Source organism: Amborella trichopoda, chromosome 9 (assembly GCF_054954075.1).
Source record: "Amborella trichopoda isolate Santa Cruz 75 chromosome 9, AtrichopodaSantaCruz75HAP2 v2.0, whole genome shotgun sequence".
Classification (NCBI taxonomy): domain Eukaryota; kingdom Viridiplantae; phylum Streptophyta; class Magnoliopsida; order Amborellales; family Amborellaceae; genus Amborella; species Amborella trichopoda.
Window position 1 is genome coordinate 16,661,069 of NC_142344.1, and position 18,651 is coordinate 16,679,719.

The 18,651-nt window shown below is 38.8% G+C and overlaps 1 protein-coding gene across 2 annotated transcripts in view; it reads right to left on the reverse strand.

The window, feature by feature from the left end:
* Positions 1–3,689: 3,689 nt before the first annotated feature.
* Positions 3,690–18,651, reverse strand: part of LOC18424512 (SH3 domain-containing protein) — a 35,995-nt gene continuing 21,033 nt past the window's right edge. For both annotated transcript variants that reach the window (XM_006829098.4, XM_088848511.1), the window contains one exon: positions 3,690–4,135. In XM_006829098.4, the coding sequence (XP_006829161.1) occupies positions 4,019–4,135 (117 nt within the window). In that variant the 3' untranslated portion in view covers positions 3,690–4,018. The remainder of the gene's footprint in view (positions 4,136–18,651) is intronic.

The window sequence follows — 18,651 nt, forward strand, 5'->3', positions numbered from 1 at the left end:
ACAAATTTGGATCCAAGATCTATATGAAAGATGGGTGCTAGAGGGAGCCTACACGAGAGTAGTATTAGTTGGGTGACTCATAAAAACTGGGTCCTTTATTAAATAAAAAGAGGGCACAAAGAGTTACAAAAGAGTGTAAGAAAAATTAGGGACCACCCACGAGAGTTGATGAGGACCTCATTTGACCAGACATTATTCTTTATTCTGGCCTCCCTGAAAAAGTGATGTAAAATACTGACCATCAATGTAAACTTTGACACTGTAAAGCATTTTTACATGGTTTGAGAAATTATATTTTAGGCTTTGAACGCACCATATTCATATCTATCCAATTTTACATCTAATAGTTAAGAATGATTAAAACTTCTTTATATCCATGCATCTCATCAAAATGGATGGTATTTGGGCTAAAAAAAAGCACTTCCGTAGATGCATTTTCCAATTTAATTGTATACAATTAGACCATTTATTTCTTGTACGAGGAAGTCACAATTATTTATAACTATCCGATGTCAAATTTGATATCACAAAGTTCGAGACAATTTTTTTTTAACTAAAATAATTGGTCAAGATTAATTTTGAGCACCTTGATCTCAAGATAAATGGTCTCATTGTATACTTTTCCTTTACAAATTGTACTTTTTTTTGTAATTGTTCAATATAATGAAAAGCATTTATATTTAAAATTTACAGTCAAAAGAATGGCTCTAACATGGTTTTTAAAATTGTTTCATTATATTACTGTTGAACTGTTGCATAAATTAGTCCCCTATATATTAACTCAATAAATTCTAGATCCATCTTTAAGATGGACTAAGATTTTGGAAGGGAGACCACATATAAACAAGTGTTTCAATTTTCAACTTACTCAAGGAAACCTCATCCTTATTTGTAAGGAAAAAGTCCATATAAACTGTCAGCCTTATAGTATTGAAGCAAGGTTGACCTCAAAAATCGTCTAGCCTTATAGTATTGAAGCAAGGTTGACCTCAAAAATCGTCTAGAAGAGAGTATTTTGATGAGATAAAACCCTCCAATTGATCATCTCGACCTCAAGATGTCTAGATCGAAAAAAAAATTTGAAGTTATAAAAATATTTCATCTTGTAACTAATTATTTGAACCATCTATTTTCAAGATTTCCAAATATTTAAAGATCCATTCAATCTCTACAATTTTGGAAGTTTAAATATTATAAGTAGGAATGAAAATGTATTTTCAAATTTTCATAAGGTTTCTGACGGACAAAATTTAGAGGTACGCCTTACTTCTATAGGAAGACGCCTTACAACCCCATATATAAACGGGTACCATAAATATCAAGCGTCAATGACGGATGGTTGAGGTCATCAGTCCTCTGAACCACAACTACCACTTTCATGGAGTGGGCAATTATCTTAGAGCCATTTATTCCCAAGTTTAGCAACTATACAACACACTATTACAGGTAATTAGAATGGAAGCAAGACACACCTTCGGCGCCCATTATCCTAGACAGATGCAATTACAAATGACTGGATTTGAAGCATAGTTACCAAGTCTCCGTTTTTTTTAAATACAGTTAGAATTGAGTTTTTCAAAAGATCTTAAAAAATTTGTGTTTTTTTTTAATGGAATTGATATAAATCCATATTTTATGTTTTTCAAAAAAGATTTTCAAAAAAACTTCTTCCCTATAATTTTATTTCATAGAAAAAGTTTATATAAAAATGCTACCTTATAATGTAGAACTACGGATGCCACTAAAAAATCCATCAGAAAAGGTGGTTTTAATGTTGAAAAACCCTTTGATTGATCATCTTGACATCGAGATGTATGACTATGAAAATGAAAAGATTTTAAGTTTAAAAAATAGTGCATTTTACAACATATTATCTACACCGTCCATTTTCAAGATTTTCATTTGTTAATATATCTACTTGATTTTAACCATTTTTTAAATTTAAAATTTTATAATTAGATATAAAAATAGATTTTGAGATAATCCTAAAAACATTTTACATCAAAATTATATACCATTATAAAATTTGAAGGTGCACCTTACCTCCACACCTACTGATGCATTCGTATGCAAACTGCACCCTTTCTTCATTAATGTAATCTTATTGAAGTTTGGTTAAAAGATAAGTATATTAACAATAGGAGTAAATTAAGAATCTTGATTTAACAAAAAAATTTCATAAAATATTTTACCAATGAGTTCCCTTAAAAATAATGTACGAAAAAATAGAAACAATATATTTCTAAAAAAAAAAGTAATTAAAATAATCGTATATCTTAAAGTAATAGGAAGAATTAAAAAAAGAGCAACATAATGAAAAATCTTTTTTCTTTTCTTTAAACCCATAGCGTCCTTAGAAAGAGCAAGAGAGAGATTCAATGATACTAAAGATTTAAATGGCTCGGAATTTAGTGCGAGGTTCAAACTTTCTTAAACATTTTTTTGTTTTTCTATACACGTAGAAGTTTGATTAATTTCATTTTTTTATTTTTTATTTCTGTTTTTTATAGGTGTACACAAGATAGCATTTTGGATGGACCACTACTTTATATATTTTGGTCTTTACATCTTTTTTTTAATTAGCTACAATCAGGCTTTTTGTTTTCTATGAAATGTAATTCTATACCTTGGTTCAGAGTTTTTGTTAATTACTAATTAGTTCTTGTGATTAGTATTGTTGTTTCATTTTGTGCTCCTAATAAATCTACGATATGTTTTATGATGTGACAACAAAATACGCATTGTTGCTGGATTTATTGAAAGTTTTAATAAAAATTATTAATTATTGCTCTAATGACACTAGTAAGACTATAAAATTATAGGAAAATTTCGTATAAAACCCTAATTCTGTATTATTTCATGGTTGACCATATTTCTGTTTTTTTTCAAGCAGCATAAAAAAATCCCTAAAGATTTCACCATACCCCCTCATCTCTTATCTTCTCTGTTTTATTGACTTTTTATTGACTTTTGACCATAAAAATTAACCCCAACAAATTTTTTTATACCATTTCATTCCAAAACCTTTTTAACTTTCTTTTACCCTTTTCACCCATTAAAAAAGTTTTTGAATTGAAATGGTATAAAACAATTTGTTTGAGCTAATTTTTATGATAAAAAGTCAATAAAAGAGAGAGATAAGAGATGAACAGGTTTAATAAAATCTTTAAGGGTTTTTTTGATGCCGATTGAAAGAAAAACAAAAAAAAAATCTACCATGAATAATACAAGGAATTAAAATTCTATACGAAATTTCCTCTAAAATTATTGTTTAATGGCTTTAGTATATCTATATAATAGCTGCAAATCATAATCATATATTGTTATCTTCACATAATTGATTTTTTTCGCTACATTTATTTAAAGTTCAAATCCAAAATATTCACGATTCTATAGCTTACCTTAATTTTTGACGGTATTTTTTGCCCAATTTCCTACTCTATGAAATAAAATCGATTTGTTACTGATGTTGTTTTGGTATGCCAATATTTTATTATTCCCCGATTTGCTAACTAGGATTTGATTCCGATTTGCTAACTAGGATTTGAAGGGGCTAGCAAAAAGAAAGACTAACAAACAATTCAAACAAGCCACATTTTTCAGCAAATTGAAACTAATTAAATTGAAACTAATTACTAAAGAGTCTGAGATTATTTATCTAGGTAAATGAATAAACGATGAAGCACGAGTGTCAGAAAATAAAGACCTGTCACTCCATTCAGTCCCTTTCATTCGATAATCAAGGTCATATAGAAGACACAAGTGAACAAATCAAGGCAATTCGTATCTCCACAAATAATACATAATAGATATTGTATGCAGCGATTGAGATGCAATGAGCACGACATGGATCGCCAAAGGAACTCTCAAACTTCCAAAGAATGTGATACCACAGTGAAGGCCTCCAGTTCACTTTTCGGTGCCAAGTGAAAGCATATTCTCCTTGTGCAAACATGGAATGCAAAATCCTTCACCACTATACAACAACACTGCAACTCTTTTAACAAAGTGGGAATGTTCAAAACACTTCAGCCACCTTGTTTGCAAGAACACGCTCACGTCTTTCCACATAGTCAGATGGGAACCAACCAGCCTTCCCCTTGCATTCCCCCTCTGCCCAGCCAGTACGAGTGACCTGCCACAACAAAGTCGGACATGGATCAAACACAAGCTGAAACATCACAGGCAAACAATTAAATCAACCTCATCCAAGTTCATGACATTCATCCAGAAAGTAGATAATTATATAACTAGTTCTACTTGACAGAATAATGAGAAACCCAGAGTATCTAAGTGAGCCAATTACAAGAACATCTAGGGGCATCCATCGAAGGAAAATAACTCATGAATCAGATCAGGCAATAGGTACCATCCACTTAAAATAATGTCATGGAAGATAATTATATGACTGATTGGACAAGTACATCGGAAGCTATGCATGCATCTGCATCTAACAGTTACTCCTTTACATCTGAGCTTTTTCTGGGTTTCTTGAGGTAACTTTCCAAATGGGAGAAGGATAATACAGTGAAACAACGATTTGCGAGAGCTCACTATGAATCTATGATGGTATTCTAGTATGGTAAATGTCACCACCATGACATGTAGTCTGGTCTCCGTTAAGGAAACCTTCAACCATACTTGTTGGTCACTCATTAGGGACATACAAAATTATCCCAACAATCAACTGGCGCCTTAGATGAGGCCTATTTCCAGATAATATCTTGTAGGAGTTCCATGTAACTCAGGAAAGCCGACAGAGAGCGTACTAAAAGGTCCAAGAATAAGGTTTCATGTATCTTGAATAATTATGGAATTGAAAGCATGAGGATATAAAAGAAACCTATGCCGTGAGGCATGAGCTTGCCATGTTTTACGCCTGTGGTCTTTTGCAAACCTAGGGTCCCTATGATCAGTTAATTGGCTTCAAGGGTGTTGCATGTATCTCAACCATCTGTCGGTTTTAAAGGCCTAGACGATGCTCCACATTACTTGTCATTTTTTATTCTTTCATTGCTTTTCTTTTTTCCCATTTTTTGGCAATGGAGGCATAGTTACTGAGGCTAGAAACTGTACATGTGCTAGCCCATGACATCAAAAACACCAATCTGAGAGCACTATCTCTACTGCTCCATTTCTGTTCTTAATAAAGTATTATCTTTAAGATCAATCACTATTCAATCCTTTTAGAAATTATGTAATGAATATTCCACACCATGCAATTAATTTCTCAATATATATTTTCTTTGATGAATATATATTTCTTTTACAATCTTTCACACCACCCAATTACAACCTGATAATTCATTTGCACAAAACCTTTTCTATATAACAAGTGTGTTAATCTAATTTGCATTAAAGATGCAATCACACACTTCACGCCCTTGAGCTCCAAACAAGATTGACTCTGGACTGGAGCATCTATGAGGTCTTACACTCAATGTTCCAGCAAGTGTTGTCAACCATTAGTTCCAGACCTCAGTTTCAACTACAAAGATAATATAAGATAAAACCATGGCCATGGACTACCCAAAGCAATGAGTACATAATAGCACAGAGTTTCTAGTTTCTAGTGATTATAAACATATATATTAGATCTGAAATAAAAGACCATATCTCAGTAAATCAGGGTACAAAATGCAAATGGTCTAGAAATGCTGGTGTTTCCACTCCAAACCACCAATAGCTAATAAAGCAAACTTAGCTATTGTAAAATAAAGCTCTAAAAAATGGTGCAATGTGTGGAATGGACTACGCCTGCTATCCCATGCCTCCTCCTCCAAGCCGAATTGACCACATCTTCCTAAAATAATCAATGGCTCTCTCTTTCCTCTCTCCCTTCTTATCGTTTTCCTCCTCCTAAGGGGAAAGTAGTTTCTCAGGTTTACTCCATACCTGCCACTAACATAGGTGCCCCTAATCCCATTAAGCCACCCCGTCCACTCAAAACCCACCTCCTCAGCAGCTAATCCTCTGTGGAATGGACTGCACCTGCTCTCCCATGCTCCAAGCCTAATCGACTGCATCTTCCTAAAATAATCAACTGCACTCTTTTCCCTCTCTTCTCTGGTTAACCCTTCTTATCGTTTTCCCCCTTTCCAGGTGAAAATAGCTTCTCAGGTGTAGTCCATGCCTGCCACTAACATAGGTGCCCCTAATCCCATTAAGCCACCCTGTCCACTCGAAACCCACCTCCTCAGCAGCTAATCCTCCTCCTCCTCCCCCCTACACAATAAATATATTAACCTCATTAAATCCACACCCAAAACCCCAGCTACCCAACCCATCCCCCGTGTCACCCCTCCAAACCCCCCAACCCGCTTCTTTCCACTGCCTACTTCCGGTTTGACGTCCCACCCCTGTCCTGAACCGGCCATACCAGTCCAAGTACAGCACTAAAATCTCCCACATCCAGCCTCATTGTTAAGAGTCTGCGGCTCCTCCAACAGACTCTCATTCCTGGCCATCTCTTCCAAAGGAAAGTTAAGGTCCTATAGAACTCTGTCATCGCTAGATTCTCCCCACCTAGACATAACTCGAGGGCCATCCAAAAGTGGGTTTCACCAATATCCAATTCCAAGCTCATCACACCTTCCCCTCCATGATGGCCATCATATGTTTCTTTCCCTTATCATAAACTATGTGAAGCAGCTGCCCTATCCAAAGGCCTATCCTTCAAAAAAGGTAACTCAGCCTCTGCCCTTGGAGCCCAGACTTCGTTATTGTTCGTCCCCAATGCTTGTAGATCCATGTCCATGGGATCCTTGTCCATATGTGCCACACTGCTTCTTCCAAGCCATTTGAGATCTCAGCAGGGGCTTCCTAAGATTAGCGCTAAAGGACCGCCATCTCTTCCTTTGGGGTCTTTCTCCATCCTCATCCTATCTTCTTTCTTGAAGGCCATAACAAAATCGCTTAGCATCTCTCTCGAAAAATACTCCTACACCATCTCCATTGATCCCTAGCCCACGAGCACCATCCCACTATAGTCTAGGATCAACATCCTAATCCTCAATACTACGACCCTTTGTCGGTTCACATCCCGCGGCGAACCACAGTGGTGCAAAGGTACCATAGTAGCCATATGGACAATGGTCTCCATAATAGGCTCTAGATACGTGGTCCTTCCGATGGCCCTGATGCTTGCCATCCTCCCACCTTGTGACTCATGCCACCTGTCAATCCATATGAGGCCGCCTTTAAAGAGGGCCTTTAAATTCCATCAGCCTTTAGCCAGCTCTCCACCATGCACTAATGAAGTGGACTCTTCCACCTACACTTGTCACACCCTTTCGACCCTCCTCTTCTCCCCTTAATCTGTCTCCTGTCACCCCTTCCCCTCCCTTGCCCCTTCTTGAGATGCAATTGCATCATCTCACCTCCCTTGAGATAATCATCATTCCCCACCACCTCTGTCCTCATTTCCCCGACCTGTTAATGATGGAAGTGTCATTAATGAAGGCTTGGACCTCAAAGTCTTGTCCTCCCCCATCTAACCCACAATATCTCCTCCCTTCATCTCCTCCTGACACTTGGAGACTTGCATGTCCAGATGCCACCCTCTACACTCCTTCACGTGGACCCTTCTTCGATTCCTACGTCCCCTGCTCCAAATCTCCTCGAGCCCCTCTCTTTTCTAGGTGTATTCAATGCAAACTCCCTCAAATCTTCCCCGCATTCAACTGTTGGCACAGATTGACACCCCCCTCCTTTCCCCTCAAAACCTCTATGCTACCATCCTACTCGCCATTTCCACAACCTCCTTTTTTCCCTGTTATTCTTTACCCCACGGTGTAACTCCCTTCCTCTTCGACCGGCTTCCTCTCCTCCACCCCTCTTACACTTCCAAGCCGACCTCCACCGTGGACTCTAACCTTTGGCCCTCTCCACCCAACCCTCTCCCCTCTCTTCCTCCCTTCCAAATGCCTTTGCGCCCCTTATGGCCATCCCATCCTGCATTTTTGCTTCTCTAGAATCAACTAACCTTCCCCCCCCCCTCCCCCCCCCCCCCCAACAACCAAACCTTACTTTGTTTCCATTCCTTTTCCCTACCCCCAACCTTCCAAAACTCCATTGAACCCTCATGGTGCAACTCACTACTTCCCTTCCCTCTGGACCTAGCCTTAGTCATTTCAAACTTCCATCTTTTAGGAGGCTTCCTTTCCCCTTGCATCATCCCACGTAATAATCCCTCTCCTCCTCCACCTTTAAACATTCCCCTCCCCATAATGCCTTCCCCATCTCTTCTATCTAACTCATTGTTGCTGGTTATCATGGGGATGTTAATGGAGTTCCTCGTGGTGCTGTTAATGAAGGTTCTTTTAATGTTGTATCTTTTATTATTAAGGATGTTGTTGGTTCTTCTTTTAGTAAAAATGTCCTTGGAGCTATTTCTGGTTGTAATGATGAGGAGTTTCCCCCTTTTATGCTCATCGAAGTTAACTTAGATGAATGCTGCCGCTCTGAGCAGTTGTTGGGGTTTTGGCAAGTATACAGACTTGTTATTTAGAGCACTATTCCGAATGGGGTTTTCTATTTTGCTGATCTTGAGGTGACCCCAACTGAGACCATTGATGGTAGATGCTACGTGAAGATAGAAAAAGAACTGGTGGATTCGTGTTTGAACAGATGGGATAATTGCTTATTGGGTTATTTTTTGGGGTGCAAACCCGAGTGGACATACATGAAAGGTATGTTGCAAAAGATGTGGAGATTGAAGCATGATCTTGAAGTCTTCTATGGTGATGAAGGTTTTCCAATTTTTCGATTTCCTTCTAAAGAGGATATGGTGTTAGCTCGTATTGGTGGCCCATGGTTCGTTAACAAAAAGTGCCTAGTACTCCAGAAATGGGATCCCTTTGCCCAACCCTCTCGACATACTCCCGAATTTACCTTCGGTGTTTTGGGAACCTAAGATCTTGTTTTGTATCTCATCCAATGTGGTTAAACCCATCTTTATGGATAAGCCTACGAAAATGAGATCAAGAGCTGAACCTAATGTTTGTGCTGCAAGGGACTTCAATAATTTATGTTTAAAAGAGGTTTGGTTCGAAATTAAAGCGAAAGAATATAAACAACAAATTTATTTATGAGTTTATCCCCTCAACTTGTTCCAAATTTCGAAGGGTGGGTCACAAATCTGAATTATGTCATTCGACCTTGATTTCAAAGAGTTCATCAAAGACTAAAGGTGTAGAAGGTAAAAATAGTGGTTCCACCATAATGTTGCATCAGGTGAAGAAGGATGGAAACTTGTGAAGGTTTAGACAGTTCCTTTACGAAAAGAAAACGTTGGGTACTAATTCCAATGGTTTTCAAATTTTATCTGAGCTCAAAGAAGATGATTATGTTTGTTACCATTAAAGAGCAGCCTGATGGTTCTAATGAACAAGATGCAATTCATGTTGGTGTTGGTGCCGAGAAAATTGATGCTCATCATGAGAAAGGTGAAGCTGCCATGGCTGCTGCTGCACGGACAAGACCCGTTGGCATTGATGAGAACGTGTATTCGAATAAAATGGTTATTGTTGATCCACTTCTAAATCAATAGAGGAGTATTGGGAAGTGATCAATTCTTTCCAAAGACGAATGTTGGCATAATCAAAGAAATAAGGGAGCTATTTTAAAAACAGATATGGGTGATCACCCCGTTTTGGAAACTGTTGCTCTTGAGAGAGAGAAGATGGCCGTGAATGATACTGGGCTTTTTAGAGGTGATTTTCGCATGACTTCACGTGTGAGGACACACATGCGGTTGAAAGTATGTCTCAAGTAGGCACGTTGAATGGGAAACTTGCAGCAATTGTGGCGATTACAGCTGAGGGACAAGGCTCCATGGGAATGGATATGTTTGGGAAAGGAAATCAGCAAGAGGAGGACGTTCCCACAATCCAGCATCTATTTACAACTATGAATAGCTGCAACACATCTCCTCCCCATGTGTATGTAGTTAACAATGCTGAGTGTGCAGAGGTGTGCTGCCTGCAACATGTGACGAAGGCAAGAGAAACCATGGACGTTGTGCTGCCTGCAACATGTGACGAAGGCAAGAGAAACCATGGACGTTGTGCTGCCTGCAACATGTGACGAAGGCAAGAGAAACCATGGACGTTGTGCTGCCTGCAACAGGAAATCAGCAAGAGGAGGCTGAGCTCATCTCACATCAGTTTGCAGTAGACAATGAAGCACTAAACAAATGCATGAGGGACTGAGTTTGCACAAAAAACTTGAAGCATATGGCGGATACAGTAACTGAGAAAGATTTAAATAGCAAAAATGTTGATGTGGGATTGCTTCTTCCAACAGCGTCTAGTCCTAATGAGTGGGAGGAGGGTGATGGCGGGCTGAAACTCTCTTCTAAACAGGCGCAGGAGCATATTGCTAGTAATGGGTTGAACAAAGCAAAGCATCGACTTCATATAGCAGCATCTTCAGTATCATATGGTGCAAGAGAGTGGCTTGTCGTAAGTCACAACTAATGCTCCAGGGTATTCCTCGGCTAATGAAGGTAAGCCTAGCTCTCTTGGCAAGCCATTCAATTGTTAATTTTATATGTCACTACCATCCTGGAATGTCCGTGGCCTCCAAGGCCAAGGCATATTATCGGATATTGGAGTACCCAAAAATAAGCCAAATATAGGATTGTTATTTCTTCTTGGGACGAAATTGCCTAGTGAACTTACTGATATGTGGGTACACAAACTTGGTTTCCACAACAATGTTGTTGCTAACAATGTTTATGGCCGATCAAGAATTATGCTACTATGGAATCCTTCTATATATACATTTAATGTTCTTAATTTTAATAATCAGATGATCAAGCCACGAGACTATGTAATGGTTGTATGTCAGTTATACCTGAGGTATATGATTTTAATTTTGTCTCAGAGGACCTTGCTCTAGGACGATACGAGGGATATAGGTAATGTTATTATAATGCCTTGGTTAGTATTGGGGAATTTCAATACTATTTTGGATAACTCGAAGAAAATGGGCAGTAATGGCTCTTTACCTCAGGATTCAGGTGATTTTGCAAAGGTTATGTCAGCTTGCGCGCTTACTGACCTTGAAGTTTCTAGAGGCTGGTTCTCTTGGTCAAACATCCAAAATAATAGGAGATGCATCAGAGAATGCTTGGATCATGCTATGGCAAACATGGACTGGGTGCTTGCTTACCCAGAGTCTAAAGTGGAGCTTCTTCCTAAGGGGAATTTCGATCATTACCCTTTGTTGGTCACCACGACTAATTTGAGCCCGGTCGGTCCAAAGCCCAGTATTTCACAACTTGGCAGAAAGTTCCTGGATTTATTGACATAATTTCGACGTCGTGCTAAGGTGGGGGGGGGGGGGGAGAAACCTATGTTCCGCTTTGTCACAAAGATGAAAAGGTTAAGGGGGCATCTATGCGCTTGGAATAAAAACGACTTTGGTCATGTCAGTGATACAATTTCAATAGTTCGGCAGCAACTCTCTCCATGATAGTTTGTGTCTTGATCCTTCTAATGAAAGTTTGATGACGGAGGAAAAGGAATGCATAAAGAAATTACAGATGAAGAGAGTATGTGAAGGCATAAATCGCTCCAGAATTGGTTAAAGGAAAGGGATTCCAATACAAAGTTCTTCCATTTGTCTACAATGAGAAGTGACGGTATTATTCTTCTTAAGAATCAAATGGGTCTTCTCTGGTGGCTGAAGTGGATATCGATAATCATATGATTGGTTTCTTGGAAGATCTCCTGGCTCAAGAGAGCAATGTTGACGTTCACTTGGCTGAACAATTCTGTCCCTCTTCTTTACTAAAGCCATAATCAGCAAGAGAAATTGACTAAGGATATTACCATGGAGGAGATAAAAGACTGTATTTTAGGTATGAAGAGTGAGAGTGCCCCAGCCCTGATGGCTTTACAATGGAGTCCTATAAGTTTGGTTAGGAGGTGCTCAAGAAGGACCTTCTTCTGGCATTGAATGATTTCTTTAAGAAAGGTAAATTTCTAAAGCAAATAAATTCCACTTTCATTGTCTTATTCCTAAAGTGGATCCTCTTAGTGTTATGAAAGATTTTTGTCCAATTGGCTTACGCAATGTTTTATATAAAATCATTAACAAAATCATTTTTAACCGGTTAAAGGTAGTGCTCAACGATCTTATTGACCCTAGACAAGCTGCTTTCTTGAAAGGATGACTTATCACAGATAATACTCTTATGGGAAATGAGCTTTATATCTCTTTGCTACAAGCATTCCAATAGGGCTAAGATGGGCTTGCAGCTTGACTTGAGTAGTGCTTGTGATAGATTTTCTTAGGCCTTTGTTCTTGCATGATTGCATGCTCTGGGTTTTCCAGACATTTTTATCTCTTGGATTCGCCTCTATATATCCACTCCTGCTTTCATAGTTTCGCAAAATAACTCGTTCCAAAGCGTTACTTTAGGGGAGAAAAGAGGTCTTAGGCAAGGGGACCCTTTATCTTTTTCGCTACTCATGGATTTTGTCATTAGACAATTGAACTACGCAATTATGCAAGACAGTTGTGAATGGCCATAGCCTTGGCAATAGTATCGTCGGGCCCCACGTTGAGGTCTCTGATAAGGGTAGGGGCCAAAATCCCCACTTCTGAGAATGGCCTGGGGCCTTGGTGGGGAATGGCCATAGCCTTGGCAATAGTATTGCCGAGCCCCATGGTGAGGTCTCTAGCTGCATTCTCACCAAAGAGTAAGGGCTCAAATCCCCACTGACTTACCACTTTTCCCCACTGACTCACCCAAAAAAAAAACGGACATTTGCTTTAGGCTACGATAATGTTGTGATTTTCCTATAAAGCCTCTACTACTACTGCTATTGCTTTGAAATCTGTTCTTTCCAATTTTGAAGTGACCACAGGCTATCTCAATATTGCAAAAAGTAAAGCATTCTTCTTTGGGGTATAACAAGGCACCAATTCTATGATTCTGAAAGAGCTTGGTTTTGGTAAAGAGTCCCTACCAGTGAGATATCTAAGTTTGCCTTTATTCCATTGTAATCTGAAGCATAGTCACAACTTCAATAATGCAAGTATCATGAAGCTATTGTCAACTTCAATAATGAAAGTATAATGAAGTTGGCTTGAAGGATTTTCGCAAACCCCTCATCTTTATTTGCTCGGTTTTTAAGTAGAGATATCTCAAAAACTTTTCCATATGGGAGTCAAAGAAAAGGTATTGTTATTATGCTTGGAAGGGTATTCAACTAGCTTTATCTCATCTGATGAGCCATGCTTGATGGATAATTGAAGATGGTCAGCTTATCAACAGACCTATAGTTATCAAGAAAGTCGATATGGAACTCTTATGGTACGAAAGCACATAAGGATCTTGGGATTTTTCTAGCCCTAAGGTTTTTGATTATATAGAAGGTTCTCTTAAGTTTTGGTCCCTTCATTAACCTATATATGGTCACATGATTAGGATATGGAAGGAGATCGAGAGTTCTATTATCCCCTTAAAGCCACACAAGAATTTCCTGATGTGGACTAATTCTGCAAATAGATTTTTGGACTAATTCTGCGAATAGATTTTTGGACTAATTCTGCGAATAGATTTTTTTCGATAAAAGAAGATGGGGATTTTTTCGATATAAGGAACGCCCTCAGCCTATTTTTAGATCACTATGGTCCTCAAAATGTCATCCCAAAGAAAAATAGTTCTCATGGCTGGCACTTCACCATCGCCTACGCACTACTTCTCTTTTGCAACAACATTGTATCACCTTAGACCCTGTATGTCTTGCAAAAACAATGATGACAGTATATGTCATCTATTGTTTCATTATGATTTCTCGCAAGGTGTTTGGAAGTCAGTTGCATGGTGGAGTGGTAAGCATTTCATCCATAGTATTTCTATTCATATAATGCTGAAAAACTGATTAGCCTTCAGATTCAAATCAGATGGTTTTCTTAATATATGGATATCCCTATTTTTCACAACCATGTAGTTCTTATGAGAGGAGCGCAATTAGAGAGTCTTTCAATTGAGGATAACAAGAAGGGAACAATTGCTCAAACGAATTACTTATCATATTTGGGTGTTAGCAAATGCTAAAGCCTAAGCTTTTCATTTATCAGAAAAAGCTATCATTGGCTATTTACATATTACATGGCGTCAGCAGAAATCAAAATCTTTCATCCTGATAGCATGGTCTTTTCCTAATCCCCAATACTTCAAGCTAAATATTGATGAGGCTTCCTTTCAGAACCCAAGTCTAGCGGGCCGTGGTGGTATCATTAGGGATAGTGATGGTGCATTTATCACTGTATTTTCCAAACGCTTTGGTAATACCTCTAACAACTACGCATAATTCTTTGCGAATTTAGCCATCTAGCTCCACTGCTTTCCACTTGAAATTGAATGTGATTCATCTTTGCTTGTGAATGTCATTCAAAACTGTTGTCGACTTCCATGGACAGTACATACAGTTGCAGTCAATTTTCAACACAAACTATCAAATCGTGTGTGGTCCATTTTCCACATTTTTCGTGAGACCAACATGGCAGCTGAAATTCTTGCGAAGAGGGCCACATCACATTTTTGAAGCCACAATTTGGCACTCTCATCCGCTAGGATATTATTTCTATTTCTTTATTTCATGATTTGACACAGTTACTCTATTGTAGGGTTGTAAAGTAATGAGTTGTATACCTCTTTATTTTTATTAATGAAAATGGGTAGGGAGCCTTCTCCCCCACTCATTTACATTGCAACAATTTTTTTGGGTAAGTAAAAAGTGGTATGTCAATGGGGACTTGGGCCCCCACCCTTTGGTGAGAATGGAGTCAAAGACCTCCCCATGGGCCATGACAATACTACTGTCAAGGCCACAAACCATTCTTAAATATATGAAATTTTAAAAAGACAACATTGCTACACTTTGCACATGCATAAGTGATCTATGTAAATCAGTGGCGGAGAAGGTCCCCCAACCCTTTTTCATTAATAAAAACATAGAGGTAAACAACTCATTACTTTACAACCCTACAATAGGGTAACCATGCAAAATCATGAGATAAAGAAATAAAAATGAAATTTGGAAGATAAAAGCACCAAATTGTCTTCAGAACATGATGTGGTCCTCTTCGCAAGAATAACGCCTGCTATATTGACCTCACGAAAATGTGGCCAATGGATCACGCACGATTAGATAATTGACTGCAACCGTATATAGCGTCCTTGGAGGTCAACAATGGTTTTGAGTAGCACTAACAAGCAAAGATGAGTCCCTTTCAATATTAAGAGGAAAGTAGTGGAGCAGGATGCCGAAATTCACACCTTCTTCAAGGGCAAAGAATTATACGTAATTATTAAATGCAATACCAAAGGGTTTAAAAAACACAACAATAAATACACCATCACTATCCCTGATGACAACACCACCGCACACTAGACCCTGGTTCTGAAAAGATACCTCATCAATATTCAGCTTGAAGTATTGGGGACCAGGAAAAGACTATGCCACTGGGGTGAGATTTTTTTATTTCTGCTGACGCCATGGAATCTATAAATTTTCAATGATAGCTTTTTCTTGTAAATGGAAAGCCCAAGCTTTAACATCTGCTAACTCCCAAATATGAGAAATCATTCGTCTGAACAATTGTCCCCTTCTTGTTATCCTCTATTGAAAGACTCTCCGAATGCGCTCTTCCTATAAAAACCATATGGTTGTGAAAAATAGAGAAGTCCATATATTGAGAAAACCATTTGATTTGAATCTGAAGGCTAACCAGTTTTTAAACATTGTTGGAATAGAAATACCATGGATGGAATGCATACCATATTGGTATGCAACAGACCTCCAAACACCCTGCGAGAAATCATAATGAAACAATATATGTTAGATGCTGCCAGCACTGTTTTTGCAAAAAGGACATACAAGCACCAAGGGTGATACCACACTGCTGCAAAGGAGAAGTAGTGGATAGACGATAGTCAAGGGCCATCCATGCGAACCATTTAGCTCTGGGAAGACATTTTGAGGACCATAGTGATATGAAAATAGCCTAAGGGGGTTCCTTATGTCGAACAAAATCCCAACCTTCTTTTATCTAAAAAAGTCCATTTGTAGAATGGGTCCACACTAGGGAATCCCTATGTGGTTGTAAGGGTATAATAGAACTCTCGACCTCTTTCTATATCCTAATCAAGTGATCAGATGTAGGTGAAGAAGGGACCAAGACGTAGGAGAACCTTTTATATAGTCAGAAACCTTAGGCCTAACAAAAATCCAAAGATGGTTATGTACATTCGCACCGTAAGAATCCCATATGAACTTTCCTTATAACCATGGGTCTGCCCAAAAATCCACAAGCTAACCATCTCTAATAATCCATCAAACATTGTTCCGCAGATGAGATAAACCTAGCTAAATACCATTCCAAGCATAAAAGCAACACCTTTTCTTTGACTCCCATATGGAAAAAATTTTAAAATATCTGTCCTTAAAAATCGAGCAAATAAAGATGAGGAGTCTGCCAAAATCCTCCAAGCCAGTTTCTTCACCCCTGCAATATTGAAATCAACAATATCACAAACTCCTAACCCCCCCCCCCACCCCTTCCTGAGTGAGGCAAACTGTTTCAATTTAACAAGAGCTACTTCTTTCTTTTCAGCCACACCTGCCCAAAAGAAATTCCTTTGCAACCGTTCAATCATATTACAAGTTTGTCTTGGTAAAATAAAGGACAGAATCCAGAAGATGGGTGATGCACTGAGAACTTATTTCAGCAACTGTAAACGACCTACATAAGACAGACATAAGGCTTGTCATGTACCATCTTGCCAATAGCCTTGCCGACCAGACTGTGACAATGAATATGCTTCAAATTACCATGTAATAAAGGCAAACCTAAATATCTCACTAGTAGGGACCCTTCACCGAAACCAAGCTCCTTCAAAATCATAGATCTGGTACCCTACAATACCCCAAAGAAGAATGCTTTGCTTTTTGCAATATTGAATTTTTGGCTTGTGGTCAATTCAAAATTAGAAAGAACAGATCTCATAGCAATAGCAACAGTAGTAGAGGCTTTGCAAAAAATCACAACATCATCAGCATAAAAGAGATGAGACACCCCATAATCGTAGCCCGAAGGAAATGCCCTAGGTACCATACCTTGCATACTTGTGAAGTCCAATCGTCTACTGAGAAAATCCATGACTAGCAAAAAGAGATAACGAGATAAAGGGTCCCCTTGCCCAAGACCTCTTTTCCCCCTAAAGTAACCATTTGCAGAGCCATTTTGCAATACCAAGAGAAAAAAATATCTGGAAAACCCAGAGCATGCAATTGTTCAAGAACAATGGCCCAAGAAACTCTATCATAAGCACTACTCAAGTTAAGCTGCAAGCATATCTTAGCCTTATTCAAATTCTTATAACAAAGAGATATAAACTCATTTGCAATAAGAATATTATCTGTTAAACTCATTTGCAATAAGAATATTATCTGTGATAAGTCTTCCATTCAAGAAAGCAGCTTGTCTAGGGTTAATAAGATCATTGAGCACTAGGAGAATCCACTTTAAGAATAAAACAAATAAAAGAGAAATTGATTTGTTAAAGAAATTTACCTTTCTTAAGAAATCATTCAAAGTCAGAAGAAGATCCTTCTTGAGCACCTCCCAACCAAACTTATAGAACTCCACCGAAAAACCATCAGGGCGTGAGGCACTCACTCTTCATACCCCAAATACAGTCTTTTATGTCCTCCATGATAACATAATTAATTTCTCCTACTGATGATGGCTTAGCAAAGAAGAGAGAAACAATTGTTTAGCCAAGTTAAGATCAACGTTGCTCTCCTGAGCCAAGAGATCTTGAAAGAAACCAATCATATGATTATCAATATCTACCTCAGTAACTACAGAAGACCCATTTTGATCCTTAAGAAGAATAATACAGTCACTCTTTCTTATCACAGTAGACAGATGGAAGAATTTTGTGTTGGAATCCCCTTCCTTTAACCAATTTTGGCACGATATATACCTCCACATACTCGGTCTCCCCTTGATCTCAGCTCTCAACTAAGGACCCGATTTATGGGGCCCGGCCCGAGATCGCTCCCTTCAAAAACCGTGCGTGTGTAGATAGGTGCCAACAGTGAGAGTTTTTTGGTGGCGAGGGAGTTTAAACGCCTACCTCATGCAATTGGGTTCGTGGACACACCTGGGCTCGGCTAGCTTCTTAGATCAATTCGAAAGCCCCCTGGCCATCTCGGCACCGTCTGGGTCTCTCTCCCTTTCTCCAATCACATTACACTTGATTCTTTTGCACCTTTGGTAATAGATTCGAGGTTGATAATCCTTAATTCGTCCCGTTTAATGATGGTTTTAGGGTGATGGGCTTAGGTAGGCTAAGCTTGGGTCTTGGATGAGGCAAAGAGGGGTAGGTGAGAAGAAGAGATGAAGACGAAGAAGAGAGGGGAGGAAGACGATCACTCTTCAATTCTGCAGCCTTCCAACGTCACCTCCCCCAGGAAACCTTACCGGTTGACTTAAAAAAGGTCCTAGGCCAAAGCCTAATACCCTGGAGGTGTGGCAAGAGACGCAAACTTGGGCCATAGAAAGCCCCAAGATTAGCCTAATGCCCAAGACTGTATGAGGAGAGGGGGGGAGGGAGAGAAAAAT